We start from the raw sequence: 17,461 nt of genomic DNA, 5'->3' as shown, positions 1-17,461 counted from the left end.
TCTGTATACTTGTTCTATAAGTATTAGTAGGGAGGGACATTAAGGGGGTACTCCAGCAAAAAAAAAAAAAAAAAAAATCAACTGGTACCAAAAAAAGATATATAGATTTGTAATTTACTTCTATTTAAAAAACCTCCAGTCTTCCAGTACTTTTCAGCCGCTGTATGTGTATTTTTTTCTAGTCTGACACAGTGCTCTCTGTTGCCACCTCTGTCTATGTCAGGAACAGGAGCTGGAGAGGTTTTTTGTTTTAAATGGGGATTTGCTACTGCTCTGGACAGTTCCTGACATGGACAGAGGTGGCAGCATAGAGCACTGTGTCAGACTACACTAGAATACACCACTTCCTGCAGGATTACAGCAGCTGATAAGTACTGGAAGACTGTAGATTTTTAAACAAACGTAAATGACCAATCTATATAACTTTCTGATACCAGTTGACTTGAAAGAAAAAAACATTTGCTGGAGTACCCCTTTAATAACCATGGCTGATCATAAATCGGGGCACTATACTTTCTCCTACTTCAAGTAATACGATGTTTAATGACAATCATTTATCACTTTACAACTTAATAAAGGGGTTTATCCGCACACACACTGTATTTATTGTCTTTACGAGTGCTGAAGACAGCCGAGCACTGTTATAGATGGAGTCAAACAGTCAGGAAATGCAGAAGAGAAAGAACACTACCACCTAAATGGCACTACTTCACCTGGTGATCCCAAGATGTAGCTAAGCTAGAGCTATTTAGGGCACAAGATGGGGGGCGAGGTTCTTTTGATCAGTGTTAATCCACAAGGTGAAGCATTCCTTATAGTATCCATGGGGTTAAATTTGTCTGGCATCTGTGATATGAGCCATGTTCAGTTAAGCGGTGTAATTTAATGCTGACACTCCAGTAATCCCTTCCACTGTTAATCAAATAACTGGAGATCAGCACACGTGGAACTTATAACTTGTAGACAGCTCCCCTGGCAACAGTTATTTATGAGCTGTATTGCAAATCATGGCTCTAGGTTCTGATTAATACAAATACCAAGATTACACTCAAATGCAGGAAAACTGCCGGACTGTAAATCATGTATATAAAATGTATTGACGGATTCTGAATTATAAGCTTCAGCATAATAGAACTATTTAAAGGGAATGTACCACTAGGTACATCGCTTGGTGTTTTTTTTTTACATGAACAGACCAGCCACGGTCCTTTTTTTGAAACGTCGCTTGGTTCCTGCGTATGGCACTGGTCTATTCGTGAGCACCAGGCAAGGCATAAAGCACTGGGGGTGGGCTGAAGTTAAACCCCTTCCTCCCCTCTGTGAAGCGGCTCCATTAAAATCTATTCTCTTCCACTGTATGTCTGTTTTTCGAGAATCTACATTGTCAGTATGGTCAAACTATATGACAAAAACCATTTTAAAGAGGATGTACCATCAGGTACATCCTCTTTAATCTGACCCAGGAATAGAACGGCGCCGTCACGGGGAAGCCGGAGCCAGACCCGGTTCCTGTGTAAGGCGCCGTTCTATCCACGGGTACAGGGCCGGAGCTGAAGCACATTGATTCTAATGAAGCCGCGTCATAGAGGGGAGGGAATTCCCTCCCACTGGAGGCGGGCCAGCCCACCTCCTGTGCTTCAGCCCCGGCCCGTTACCCATGGAAAGAACATCGTCGTACACAGGAACCAGCCCGCGGTTCAAAAAACGGACCACGGCACCGGCTTCCCCTCGACGTGATGGTCAACAGGTAATTTTGAGTGATCAGGGTCCTTTGGGACCCACTTGGGTATGACATATTCGGCTTAGCGTTTTGAAAGAAAGCCATCGCATATATGTGTGAAGAAAGTGTTACATCTATTTTACAGATAAACCTTTAAATATGTATGTTGCAATATCAGTGTAGGTTTTTAAAGGGGTAGTGCGGCGGTTAACAATTATTCACAGAATAACACACATTACAAAGTTATACAACTTTGTAATGTAATGTATGTTATGTCTGTGAATGCCCCCCTTCCCCGTGTCCCACCACCCCCACCCGTGTACCCGGAAGTGTGGTGCGCTATACATACCTGTCACGTGCCAACTCGTCTCCGATCTTCAGTCAGCGATGTCGTCTTCGGACGAATCCCTCCGTCCGTCCTGAGTGCCGGCCGCCCTCTGCCGCGTCATCGGCTGCTTAGCCGCGATTGGCTGAGCATAACTGTGCTCAGCCAATCGCGACTGAGCATCTGATGACGCTGAAGAGGGTGGCCGGCACTCAGGACGCTTGGAGGGATTCGGCCCGGCCGCCCGAAAACGACATCGCTGACTGAAGATCGGAGACGAGTCGGCACGTGACAGGTATGTATAGCGCACCACACTTCCGGGTACACGGGTGGGGGTGGTGGGACACGGGGCCATTCACAGACATAACATACATTACAAAGTTGTATAACTTTGTAATGTGTGTTATTCTGTGAATAATTGTTTACCGCCGCACTACCCCTTTAACCTCAGCCCCCCACTGTATTGACTAAAACACTGTCCATACCAGCCTAACCATATGTTGCCATGGTGGTCAAGCAATAGAGGATCTTCTATTAGTTTATATTTAGCCCAGGGAGAGCTGAGAGGAAAAATAAACCCTTTGACCTTTCTAACATCTACATTAAAATTTCAGGTAAGAAGTATGGAGGAGGCTCAGGAGCTGAGCCTGGTCCATGCATGGTGGCTGCCGGCTGTGTATGGGTGGGTTCACACTACGGAATTCTCGCGGAAAAACTCCACGGAATTCCGTCGGCTGTCCGCGCATGTGACATGTCACTTCTTTCGGCGGATAGCAAAATACGCCGGCCCATAGAATGGTGTCTATGGAGCCGGCGGAAAGGCGCGGAGAGCCGGCGGAATTCTGTAGTGTGAACCCACCCTATTACAGCAAACAGATCTCAGGCTTTTTAACCCTTGCAGCAGATCGCTGACCTTTTAACCCCTAGCTGCACCAGTCAGTAATAATACGTCCCGGTAGGAGGTTAGTTTTAGCACCAGGACATACTATAACTGACAAGCTCCCGCTGCTCACAGTGTACACAAGCAGTGACTGGGGGCTGAAGCTTATAGCTGACAGTTTAATGTAACTGCCACTGGACTCCCAGTAGGGGTCCAGCACCAGCGATTGCTGGAATTGGTAGATCGATCACGGTAATTGGGGTGGTATGAAATAAATAGGATTAAATTAGAATCTCTGCAAAGAAAATGCTGTTAGAGAGACTTGGTGCGAGACCCCCCCCCCCTTCCCCCGCTAAAGGTTATATTCCTTCACTGTATTGATGATGCAGCTGTCCCTCACAGGATCACCCTTCCCTGGATCCGCTGTGCTGGCACGTTCACCCTGGATAGAGCTGCCCCGGCTGTCATGGTCAGTGATTGCCTGCACAATGTCATCTCGTTGTGCAGCTCCTGAGGTTTTTTCCCACCCGCCTGAGCCACAGGAGCCTGCTGCTGCAGATGACTTCTCTGACAGTCTCACTGTGAGTTACCTGGGGCTGATCAGTCTCGGGGGGGAAGGGGGTCACACATTGATCAATAGAGGGGGCACCAGGGGGGTGAGCGGTCATTCGTCTACTGTCAGAGAGACCCAGCAACATACAGTGAAGGAACATAACCTACAGCGTGGGGGGGGGGGGGGGGAAGAGTGCTGTCAGAGAGACCTGCAGGTGCACATTGAGTCACCAGGCCCCTCTGACAGCATCATCCCACCCCCGCGCTGCGGGTTATGTTCCTTCACAGATGTAGCAATGGGCTCCTGTGGCTCGGCTGGGCGAGAAAAAACCTCAGGAGCTGCGGAACAAGAGGACATTGTGAGGCAATCACTGACCATGGCAGCTGGGGCAGCTCTATCCGGGGTGAAGGTGCGAGCAGACCGGATCAGGGGAGGGGTGCTCCCGTGTAAGGGGGAGGGAGAGCTGCTCTGGCATCATCCCTACACAGACATGGGGGAGGGAGTGGTAACCTCTGGAATCTATACCGTCGTCCTTCTTCCAAGCACAAATCCTGGATATTGATCCTTGGCTTGGCTCGGAAAAGGTATAGTTAATGTTGCCCATCTAATAAAAGGTAATGTTCATTGATTCATTTCAATACTTTATATCTTAATACTCTCTGTCTTGGGGAGGCTTTTATAAGTATCTTCAGCTGTGACATTTAAGAAATAATCAGAGACCCTCTGGACTTCGTGCAGTCAGGTCAGTCTTTAGATATTTGAACGCACACCAGAAAGAGCTACGGCCAATATATGATGAATTCTGTGACTATACATCCCTCCATAAATCACACCCATACTAAACATGGGAGAAAGAACTCATCAATTCATTCTCCTTGAAAGAATGGGGGACAGCTATATGCATCAATCACAAATATTTAAAGTGTCACTGTTATAATTTTCTAAATCTAAATCAACAGTAGATGTGAAATAAAGCATTTCTGCAATTTACATTTCGTATTATTATTATTATTGTTTATTTTTTTTTTTGTTATCATGGCCCTTTCCAATAAACTGGTCACCATAGCTGGTTCTGATTTTTATAGGCTGTAATGAAATCCCACAGCCATAAAGAGCACTGACTTGCCAAAGTTTATTCAAGGGATATTAGCACTGACTAGTTACAGGAAGTCCCCCTTTACTCCTCCTAATGAAGAATTAGTGGGTATGATAAATACCACTTATATTTATGAGGAAACAGTGTAGAGGAGCAAGGTATTATATGACAATACCCAAGATAATTGGAAATTGTGGGCGTTGCTGACACATTGCCTCAGTAACAACCCTCCCCCATCAAATTAATGCAAGCACATATCCTTCTCCCTCTTACACCCATTCAGGTATGCTACTGATTTAGGACATGTGATTATAGGTATGGAATTGCAGGTGCAAATACAGGCTTTGACACTCATTTGGAAACTATTTTTACAGTAAGGGTACTATTAAAGTGATCAATACTGTAAATAAGCGCTGATCTGCTAGATCGGCGCTCGTTTACTGGGTCTATTACATGGCCTGATAATCGTTTAGCAAGGACTGCACGGACATCGTTAGTGATGTCAGTGCAACCTTTGCCCATACAGTTTACAATACCTGTCTACGTTCCCCTCCCCGGTCCCACGTACTGCAGCTTCAGAGTAGCCTGTCTGAGAAGAACCATTGTGGCCAGTGGCTGAGCGAACTGTCAGCAGGCTGCTCTGAAGCTGCAGCGCGGGAACGGAAAGAAAGCAGAGTGCAGAAGAACACCAGAAATGTGGACAGGTAATGTAAACTGTTTGGCCTAAAGAAACGATCAGCTGACAGTGGCGTAGCTACCATGAAGGCAGGAAAGGCGACTGCTATGGGGCCCCTGCAGGAAGGGGGCCCGAAGAAGCCTGCCCTGCCTTCATGGTAGGTACTGTATGCCACTGACAGCCAACCACTGTACCCCGCTCTCCCAGGGGTCCAGAGAGGAAGAGGAACACGCCACTGCACTGTTCAGTCCCCTCACTGTAGTGCCGGGTGAGCGGGCTGAACATCAAAAGGAGAGGAACAGAGTAGCAGAACCTGCCAGGTCCTGCACGGCACAGGAGAGGGATGAAGGACCTTATGGTCACATGACCCAAAGGTCCTGAATACTTCTATGTGAAGATCAGCCCAGACTACAGGAGGAGGAGGGGGGAAGCCTGGGAGCTATAAGTGCTGTGTATGTGTGTCAGTGAGTGTATGTATGTATGTATCTGTGGGTATATATGTATATGTCAGTGTGTGTATATATATGTATCTGTATATATATTTATATGTCAGTATGTGTATGCATCTGTGGTTATGTGTGTGTGTGTGTGTGTGTGTCAGTAGTGTCTGTAACACTGATGTATATGTGTGTGTTTGTGTATGTCAGCAGTGTCTCAAGTGATTGACAGATTTGCTCCCAAAAATGTTCTGCAGCAGCTTCTATTAAAGCTGGGCTCTAATAAAAGAACCCACCATTAATATCTGCTGCATTTTCTTTTATTTCTGGTTCAGTATTTCTTATTAGGGTACGTTCACACTTACCGGATCCGCAGCAGATTTCATTTAAATAACTGAACACAGCATCAAATCTGCACCATCAAATCTGCTGCGGATCTGCTGCAGATCTCCTGCGAATCCTGTAGGTGTGAACGCACCCTTACACTGAGATGATTTCCCTATGCACAGTCTACTCATGGTGTATACATCAGCACTAGTGTAATCACATTACAGCGTATATACACTCACCGGCCACTTTATTAGGTACACCATGCTAGTAATGGGTGGTCTTCTGCTACTGTAGCCCATCTGCCTCAAAGTTCGACGTACTGTGCGTTCAGAGATGCTCTTCTGCCTACCTTGGTTGTAACGGTTGGCTATTTGAGTCACTGTTGCCTTTCTATCAGCTCGAACCAGTCTGCCCATTCTCCTCTGACCTCTGGCATCAACAAGGCATTTCCGCCCACAGAACTGCCACTCACTGGATGTTTTTTCTTTTTCGGACCATTCTCTGTAAACCCTAGAGATGGTTGTGCGTGAAAATCCCAGTAGATCAGCAGTTTCTGAAATACTCAGACCAGCCCTTCTGGCACCAACAACAATTCCACGTTCAAAGGCACTCAAATCACCTTTCTTCCCCATACTGATGCTCGGTTTGAACTGCAGGAGATCTACATGCCTAAATGCACTGAGTTGCCGCCATGTGATTGGCTGATTACAAATTAAGTGGTAACGTGCAGTTGGACAGGTGTACCTAATAAAGTGGCCGGTGAGTGTATGTGTGTATGTCAGTGGCGTATCTGTATATATGTTAATGGTGCCGCTGTGTGTATATATGTGCGTCATTGTCTGTGTTTGGCAGTGGGGTGGGGGAGCATACAGGATTCATGGGGCCCCGTACAGTTTTTTGCTGTGGGGCCCCCCATGAATCCTAGCTACGCCCGTCAGCTGATGATCGTTTTATCGGCTCATCGTTGTCTCTATTACACAGAGCAATAATAGTATAATTCGGTCGACTATCGCTCTGTGAAATAGGGCCCTAACCCATGTTTCACAGTATAGTACTTTAATAACTCCCTTAGTAAATCCTGTTATTGTGGTACTTCTGTTTCTTTGGTTTACAAGTGTCAAATATTGTATTGCTCCGCCAGCAGCTGTATTGTTGTACTAGTTTTGTACGCTTTAATGTATTTTATATGATGTTATATTCAACCATTACACTGCACTGGTTTGTATTGTTTACTGAAAATTTAATAATAACACTGAAACAGAGAATGAACATTCTTACAAATGGCCAATAATTGCCACGTAAAAAGGCCATTAACCAATGTTACTGCAAGCCATTCTCCAGTATTTATGGCACAGAAAAAAAAAACAAAGCATTTTTTGTAACTCTCAGCACCCTTTTGCCTACTCTTCATAGATAAGAGATGTTTGCACGTGAAAACTCTTTATCTTCTCATAGTCCTCCACCCTAATTTACTCAGCATAAAAACACATGGCTTGTGACTTAGCATAAATTTCATGTTGTCATAAATTTCATGTTGTGATATAATGAAATGAGGTTTCAAGTTTTTAGACCCACAACATACTTGTATGTATGTACAGAAGTCACATCTACGATAAGTACTCATGTCTAAGGCTAGGTTCACACTGCATTTTGCCATCTGTTTCACTTTATCTGTTTCAGTAAGTTTAGTTTTAATGCACAGAAAAAGATGTTCAACCACATTTTTGTGTACGTAAAAGAAAAAAAAAGATCCATTTCATTTTTTTATAATGTAGGTCAATGGGAAACAGATTGAGCAGTATGGCCTACAGCACCGCCTGTTCCTACTATCCATTTTTGGATCAATTTTCCTCTTTTTAATATATATGTTAAATGGACAGCAAAAATAAAGTGTGAACCTAGCCTAAAGGTTCCCATACACTTTAGTCGCCCATAACCACCACCCACATCAGGTTCGGCTATTGGCATACGGTATAATGGGGTTTTCCTGACCGTCCACCAGCAGATGATGGAGGTGGGTAGAGATGGTGGTGGGCCATGATGGAAATTAACCACTTGGCCCATTTGTTTTGAGGGAAAAAATGCAGCAACGAGAGCGCTCTTACTGTGATTTACCCTCCCTATAGAGAAAACTGGAATGCTTGGCCGTGTCGAATGATTCTATGTATGTTGAGGATGGGAGCTAGTCGGAAGAGATAACCGATGGCTGAATGATCTTTTAAAGGGGAACTATATGAAGATATGGGTGCATTGTAATGGACAATGTATGTGGAACTGTGATGGACTCCGAATAAATATGTTAGGGCTGAGCACGGGACGCCGCTGCACCTGCTCTTCTCCCTGTGTGCCACAGGCGGACGCTGGAGCATATGTACAGGGGTCCAGCGCTGCAATCTCAGGCCTCTCAGGTCCTTAACCTGTCCACGATCCTGCCTGCTCTCCATCAGGCCAGCGTGAACGTCCCCACGTGCACTTCCCCTCCTTCTTTCAAATCAACTGGTGTCAGAAAGTTATATAGATTTGTAATTTACTTCTTTTAAAAAATCTCGTCTTCCAGTACTTATTAGCTGCCGTATGTTCTGCAGGAACTGTTGTTTCCTTTTTAGTCTGACATAGTGCTCTCTGTTGAATCCCTATAGAAAACCTGTCCTGCTCAGGGCAGTTCCTGTCTCAGACAGAGATGTCAGCAGAGAGCACTGTGTCTGGAAAAAAAAAGAAAACACTTCCTGCATGACATCACATCACATTTTTCATGTGTTTTCCATTGTTTTCGACAGACACTGTAATGTATTTCTCCAATGAAACTTAACCTTTAGGAAACATTTTTCACATATAGGTTACGCAAACGTGTGCATAGCTAAGAGTAACATTTTAGAACAAAGGCTGTTTTATGAGATGGTAGAATATAAGACTTCCATTTGCAGGAATTTCCTGTGGTTTATTTTATCAATGTAGTCTATCAATGTATGCATTCATCCATGAATGGGTTTCAAATGAACAAATATGGATGCCTTTTAAATGGGGCCTACAAAATCCCTACTTATAGTACATAGTGTTCTCTCTGTAGTAATGCTTCTTTAATAATCGTTGGTCAGACATATTTATTAACCATGAGTCAGTCACTGACTAATCGGATGGAAAATACCTAGTCTAAGAAGCTTCATCTAAAATGTAAGAGCACTAAATATCAGGATATCCTTATTTTACATAATTATAAGTAACAAATGACACAAGTTGGGAGGTACAGGTACTACTACTCTACCACTACTATTAATATTACTACTACTACTACTTTACCACTAATATTACTGCAACCAGTACTTTATTATAGTAAAGATCAGAGTAAATCCAGCACTTATCCACTTATACATAGAGTAATTTGGTTTATTTCACCTTGAGTAACAGCGGGAGGACAGGTGTGGGCATGTGTCCTGGGACAGCTGTTTTGGACGAGTGCCCTTCTTCCATCTGGATTATCATAATAAGCATTAATTATGCATTGATTTGAATTGTACAATTGCGATCAAACAGCGCTATGTTTGCTGCAAATTTAATAACATTTCTGCAAAAATAGTGCTATTTTACACAATTGCCATAAAAAGGGTTATAAATGAATGTACCACAATACCCAGAAGATTTTCACCCAGTTTTTATGCCATTTAACATTGAAGAACATTTGATTAGACAGGAGCAGGATAATCTGGTGTGTCAGTAACTATGCAGATTTCCTTCCTTTAAAGATTTTTGAGGGAAGGTTCCATGGTTGGCCAATTGTTTAGTGATGTGTTATCTAAAAAATAAAACCTACCAGGGAAAACAAGAGTGATCTTTGAAGTTACCTCCACCAAATGCCCCAAATCCTGCTTATCAGCAAGGAGTGTGATGTTTATCAAATCTACATTCTTCCATATTATCCTGCTCCAATCTACACATCAGAGTTTAGAAGGAGCCATAAAATGCATGAATGTGGAAGGCCCCATCCAGTCTTTGAAGTATAATAAAATGCTATCCTATGTCATTTAACCAATGTTGTACCCCTATGTACTTTACACAGATATAGATTATATATATATATATATATATATATATATATTTTTTTTTTTATTTTTTTTTTTTTCCCCCCTACACTCCCCCACTTGAATCTGTTCTTACCAGAATCGATTCACAACACAGAACATTCAAACTTTATGATTTATCATGGCTGCCAATGTAAAAAATTTTCTGTCTCTTGCAGCCGCTTAATCTGTTTCTTCCAATAATAAAACAGTCCAAACAAAACACATATTAACACAAATTGAAGCGATAATAATGGGTGAGTGTAGGTATTGTATGGGATACTCCACCAAGCCTCTCGAAATTCCTTGTCATTTTTTTTTAGAATTGGGAATATTATGGACATTGTTCAAGACGACCTAGGTGATTGGAAGGCCATTAAATATCCGTTGTTTAAAAAAATTTCACCTCTACAAATCAAATTGGGCACATTATTTAGAAGGGATGATAGAAAAATTATAGAATTGGAGACATTAAAGAGAAAAATTATAGAATTGGAGACATTAAAGAGGATGTACCATCAGGTACACCCTCTTTAATCTGACCCAGGGATAGAACGGCGCAGTCACAGGGAAGCCAGTGCCGCAGTCTGTTTTTTGAAGCGCGGCCCGGTTCCCGCGTATGGCGCTGTCCTATCCACGGGCCCTGGGCCACAGCTGAAGCACAGGAGGGAATTCCCTTCCCTCTATGACACGGCTTCATTAGAATCAATGGAGCCCTATTCCTCCCACTGGGGGCGGGCAAGCACACCTCCTGTGCTTCAGCTCCGGCCTGGGACCCGTGGATAGAACGGAACCGTACACGGGAACCAGGCCGCGGTTCAAAAAATGGACTGCGGCACCGGCTTCCCCGTGACAGCGCCGTTCTATCCCTGGGTCAGATTAAAGAGGGTGTACCTGATGGTACATCCTCTTTAATGTCTCCAATTCTATAATTTGTCTATCATCCCTTCTAAATAATGTGCCTAATTTGATTTGTAGAGGTGAAATGTTTTTAAACAATAATTAAATTAAACATAATTCATGGCCTTCCAATCACCTAGGTCGTCTTGAACAATGTCCATAGAAACTTAATCCAGTTTGATGTCAGCTTTAATGTCTTTCCCTCCTATAGTTAACAGTCCTCTTGTCAGATTCCCACCCCACCCTGTCAGAGGTACCTGGCACTGTACTTGAACAAGACAGCTTCCAGCATGCGTTGCAGCACAACTATCTATGTTCTCTAGTGGTTCTGGCGTACAGGAACACAACCAGGCTCGATCCTATTGGTCACAGCAGTTAGAATCTATCGACTTCCTCACTCGTTCTTCTCTAATCAGAACTTTGTTCTGAGGAATAAGTTGTTTAATCACAGACGTGCCATTACTCACCTCCAATTCTCCAAGCACAATGACTGTGTAGACAGGGGTGGGTGGTAATGTCCATACAGGAATGTCAACAGTAAATGGTATAATACTCTTCCAGACTTGTTTCTTGTTACAGATGTTTTGGAGGCCTCTTATCCTGGCCAAGGCGAGCTTTTTACAACTCAGTCTATTTTCCCTCACCAACTTGAGCACCAAACTAGAGTCCAATATTCTTGGCCATTCTCCTCTCTTTACTACTTGAAGACCTAGGCTTAGGAGTTCACTGAGAAGTCATCGCTTTGGGCACATTATTATAATTAAGTCAATCATTCAGTGCACTCACCAATTTCTGAATACTCTGCAAATCTGCAGCGATCGTGTAAATGTCCTGAATATCGATCTTCACTTCAGCTAGAGTGTTAAAATCCACTCTTCCCTCAAATACTGCTCCAACCCACCTACAATATTTAAATTTTGATCTCTAACATTAAGACCTTTGAAATCTGCCCTGTTCCAAATTGATGTACCCAAACTGAGTCCTGATATTATGTAAGTACCCAGATCCCTCTTTGACATCTTCCTAAATTTGAGCCCTTGTGTTGCATCTCAAAACAAATTTAAATGTGTTTGAGGCAATTTTAAGGTAAAAACACATGTGGTTTAACTACACAGTAATTGTCCATGCAGTACAATTATATTGTAGATCAGCGATTGTTTAGGCTATGTTCACACCTGTTGAATTTTCATTGCAGTAATGTTGTGAAATGATGCAATACCACAATAAAATGATGCAGTACTGTAATGAAACTGCAATGCGTGAACACAGCTTTAAGAAGCCATTATACACCACAACTATCAGCCAGGCAGGTCCACATGACTAATAGCTAGATTGTTCGTGCAGCCCTCCACTTTCATCATTGTTAGCAGCACATCCCTTCTTTACACAGGGCAATAAGCAGCTGCTTAACAATTTTTAGTCCTGCAAAAACAATGTGATCAGCCAACAAACAAGTATTACTGGGCCTGTTGCACAAAACAAAATCAGCCTAGTCACCCAATAATCACCTTGTCTAATAGAGCCCTTACTCTCATCCTGCGGAAAAATAGGTAAAGCCAGCCTGTGGGGTCAGGATCATTGGTGTGGACAGATGTATATTTTGAAGTAGTGGGTAGTTAGGTCTGTTACCTAGATGAGGTAAACTGTTATAAAGGACAGATGGTTTAGGATTTTTTCCTTTTACCTGATGGTGTAAATTACTTTGCCCGTATCAACTAATCTGCACTACTGTATAAGAGACAAATAAAGCTGGTTAGTCAGAATGAAAATCCTCTGCACTGTATATCACATGAACTGCCCACTATTTCTCCTTTGTTTATCTATCATACTAAATTGAGGGTTAAGGAGAGTATTTTAAAGGATCATCCTTGGATGCTAAAAGTGCTTGTCCTTTAGAGCGGACCCCTGCTTCATCTTCCCTAGCATTGGACATATCCACTTAGGCTGGGTTCACACTACGTTTTTCCTATCTGTTTAACGTATCCGTTTTTATTTGATTACTTTTAACGGACAGAAATACGTAGTCAACCCTATTTTTGTGTACGTAAAAAAAAAACGCATACATTTCGATACTTTTTTTTAATATGGAAGTCGATGGTAAAGCAGATCCAAACGGATGGCATACAATGGAATCCTTTTTTGCATCCGTTTTTTTTCATAAATTGTTAAACGGATAGGAAAAACGTAGTGTGAACCCTGCCTTACTCAGAATGCAGACATAGTTGAATCCAATGGCCCAGCAAGAAGCTGTAGGCTCCCTGACCTGCCATTCCGTCTCAAAGTCCCAGGGGGCTTTAGGCCCCCTGGGATGCCAGAAGTGGGCAGCATAACAATATCACCGCAATATGCGGCCTAGACCAGGCAACATAATTACAGGCTAGGAGAACCAGGTAGCTCCACAAAAAAGGAGCAATGTCACCTAGAAATGGGTACAAAGCTGTGAGAAATACTATTTCTGATCCATGGTGCATTACCCTTATTACCCTTATATATAAATTTCTTTAAGCCCTCTTTAATAATCTGTATTTCGATTTATTTAATTAAATAACAAACATTTTTAGGTTTTTAAACAGGTTTAGGCCATGTTCACACTACGATCTTCAACTGCCATTATTTGATACTCGAAATAACTGTTGTTGTTTTGATTATCAAATAATAGCTTCTGTTTAACATATTTTGGCTGGTCCATTATTCAAGTTTCGGTTCAACAGGGCCGCTATTTAACACTGTTATGGTGTAAAGTATGTAAAATACAGTGAAAGGACAGTGAAAAAAATGTATGCGTACACAACGTAAAATTATGGCCCCTGTTCACTAAATAACAGCTGCAAATCAATGACACCAACATTAATTTGATGGCCACTGTGAACAGCAGACGTTGTTTTATACATTGTGTGAACATGGCCTTAGAAACATCAGAATGCAAGACAAGAATTTACTAGTCTGTTCGGTGATGCAGTTTTTACAAGGGAAAAACACACAGTTTTATCCCAGTTTCCTGTTCTATGATTTTATTTTTTTCTCTCTCCAGTTTTCCGGATTCAGATAAGGTATAGCATTTTCTATGTATCTGTGAATACCCATAAAGTGTAAAATGGGTGCCAGATGTATAGATTTTATGAATTATTGTACAGTGCTAGAAAAGAAAATAGCATTTACTTGTAAGAATAGGGGTCTAGGAACACTGCTCAAAGAGAATGCTAATATGTACATGTTACCATCAGCAGAGAGTAAATGCTTATTGTCTCATTTCAAATTTTCTAAATTATTGGATGGCGGATTAAAGAAATTTCAGTGTACTATCTAATAATAATAATAATAATAATAATAATTATTATTATTATTATTTGTATAGTATAGTTTTGTATAGTATAGTATAATAATAATTATTATTTGTATAGCGCCAATAGATTCCACAGCACTTCAAACTGTCTCAGCTAGCCACTAGTAAAGCAAACTCAATTTGAGTTACTAATTTCAGATTTTTTTCTTTTTATTTCTTTTCAATATGCTTGTGTTCACTAAAGGTAATTGTTAGTCATGCAATTCTGGAAGACAGGGTCACGGGTCATTCAAAGGTATTGCTACTTCCATAAAGCTCTAATATATCATTGTACATTTTGCCAGTGGGAATTGTCATTTATGCTATTCTATAATGTACATTTATATAGGTTCTCTAAAATACTGTGGTGGTGATGCAGTTATACTCAAGTCACTGAAGAGAACTGCTTTTTATGCAGCCAACTACCTCCTATTATAGTGTATGACATAAGTTTATCAGATATTGCTTATTCTAATTTACTAATGGTGTGGGGTAATCAGAAGTAATTGGTTTTTATGCCATTCTTTCTCCTACCAGCATCAGTTTACCAAAAGGCAATGGGATTTATTCAGTTCTCTATAATTACTTTATGTTCTTTAAAAGCATATGTTACTTACAGTATGTCATTCTCTACTATATCAGTGGGGACTTCATATCTTTGCAATTATGCAATCGCCTAATATAGTGTAGGTATGTCCAACTAACATAGCTACATAGTTTATACGGTTGAAAAAAGACGCATGTCCATCAAGTTGAACCAAGGAAGGGATGGATGCAGGGAAGGGGGGTATACAAGGAGGGGGTGGAAGCAGGGAAGAGGGGTATACAAGGAGGGGATGGATACAGGGAAGGGGGGTATACAAGGAGGGGATGGATACAGGGAAGGGGGGTATACAAGGAGGGGATGGATGCAGGGAAGGGGGATATATAAGGAGGGGATGGATACAGGGAAGGGGGTTATACAAGGAGGGGATGGATACAGGAAAGGGGGATATACAAGGAGGGGATGGATACAGGGAAGGGGGGTATACAAGGAGGGGATGGATACAAGGAAGGGGGTATACAAGGAGGGGATGGATGCAGGGAAGGGGGATATACAAGAAGAGGGGTATACAAGGAGGGGATGGATGCAGGGAGGAGGGATATACAAGGAGGGGATGGATACAGGGAAGGGGGTTATACAAGGAGGGGATGGATGCAAGGAAGGGGGATATACAAGGAGGGGAGAGATGCAGGGTAGGGGGATATACAAGGAGGGGATGGATGCAGGGTAGGGGGATATACAAGGAGGGGATGGATACAGGGAAGGGGGATATACAAGAAGAGGATGGATACAAGGAAGGGGGTTATACAAGGAGGGGATGGATACAGGGAAGGGGGATATACAAGGAGGGGATGGATACAGGGAAGGGGGTGGATGATGATAGGTAACTTAGGGAATTGCTATTTATGCAGTCCCTTAATATATCAAGGTTCTGATATTTATGCAGTTCATATGTATATCAATGTGGGCTCTAAAGCAACTGCTATTCCTTTCGTAAAGAGCATAAGACAAGACAAGTATTAATAACCTCTAGTACTGTATACTGGAATCCTCTTACCTGTGATGAGCACCGTCTTGTCCTGAGGTGTTAGCATCATTCGCACAGGTATGGAGATGTAATAGATGGCACATGCCAAGATGAAGAGGATGAGACCCAGGCGGCTGCAGAGGATGCAGCAACAGATGATCTCCAGTAAGAGCAGGGACAGCAGACAAGACACAGCAGCATTTTCTATCTTCACCTTGTTTCTGATTAATTTGTGAATGACTAATCCACTGAAGAGAGCACTAAGTACGAGGTATGAGAGCGCAGAGTCACACTGGACCATTTCCATACTCCAGAGTAACGCAGCCAGTTGTGATAACACTTAGGAATACTTCACTCAATGGGACAAATTGCAGGAGTTGTTAGTAACTTGCTGCCATAAATATTTATTGCCTTTCCACCTCTTTTATGTGTATGTTTTTAACAACCCCCCCCCCCCCCTTTGTTTGACATGCAGACTCCTCCCTCACTTCACTCACTTGTTTTGGAAGTTTAAATAACCCATTCATTACTAAGATGTGACGGCAGGAGAAGAAGCAAAAGGATAGGAGGTACAGGACAAGGGAGTGATCACTTAAAACTGGAGAAAAGCAACAAAAAGTTTCTCAGACAGTAGCAGACACTTGAAACAGCCCCAGCTGATAAAGGTACATTGCTGACTATTCAGGATTCTGCACATTGGCCCACATTTACTAATCTTGGCTTGGTTTACGTCGGTGTATTTATGAAAGTGGTGCAGGATCCTTCATTCTGGTGAGCAGCTCTCACACTAGCATGCAGTTTACACTAATGTCTGGCACTAGTTTCATGTGGTGTAGGCAGTGCAAACTCCCAGAAATGCACTACACCTGCTCATCTTGTATGTGTGAGCGAAGCTTTTCCCAGCAACTATTCCAGCAAATAAGGGGTGTAAGGGAATCAACTCATGGCTTCCAGGGACGTCACAACATAACGTTTTTGTGAGGATTAAAGGCTGTTTTGCCATACTTTTAATGTTTGTGGTTGTTTTAAAAGAAAAAAAGTAAATAAATAAATGAAAGTCTGTTGTTTCAAAATGGCGCACGTCAATAATAATCACAAACAGTATTTCGGTCCCTTGTTCTAAAACATTGTCTGTAATCAAATTAAATAGGAGGAACACAGCATCAGGCTATGTTCACACGGTATTTCCTTCAGTCTTTCTGCAACATAAAGAAGGAGTGGAAATTAAAGGGCAAAATATAATTTGCAGTTTAGGTATGTGCACACTAAGAAATCCGGGCGGATCACCATGTATTCCGCAGCTTACCCCCGCATGCATCTCCGCCGGTCCCATAGACAGGTTCATTCTTCGGGCAAATGTCAGAATCTGCCTGTGCATAGAATGGAGTCTATGGCACAGGTGGAGATGGATGGGGGGTGGGGGGCAAGCTGCGGAATACGTGGCGGGTGATCCCCCGGATTCCTTAGTGTGCACATACCCTTAATGTATTCTAAAAAAAAAAAAACTTTGCTTTGAGTTAAAAAAAATACTAAACCAAAGACTAATGGAAATACTATGAGTAAACATAGCCTAAAAGAAAAAATAAATGTATGGAC

General features: G+C 42.4%; 1 protein-coding gene across 1 annotated transcript in view; it reads right to left on the bottom strand.

Moving 5' to 3' along the window:
- LOC138789294 (17-beta-hydroxysteroid dehydrogenase type 2-like) overlaps positions 1–16,166 on the bottom strand; it is a 37,757-nt gene extending 21,591 nt beyond the window's left edge. The window contains exon 1 of the mRNA XM_069967898.1: positions 15,896–16,166. Coding sequence (XP_069823999.1) covers positions 15,896–16,166 — 271 coding nt within the window. The remainder of the gene's footprint in view (positions 1–15,895) is intronic.
- Between the last annotated feature and the right edge of the window lie 1,295 nt (positions 16,167–17,461).

The sequence above is a fragment of the Dendropsophus ebraccatus genome, chromosome 4 (assembly GCF_027789765.1).
Source record: "Dendropsophus ebraccatus isolate aDenEbr1 chromosome 4, aDenEbr1.pat, whole genome shotgun sequence".
Lineage (NCBI taxonomy): Eukaryota > Metazoa > Chordata > Amphibia > Anura > Hylidae > Dendropsophus > Dendropsophus ebraccatus.
This window is presented reverse-complemented; position numbering and strand designations above follow the sequence as displayed.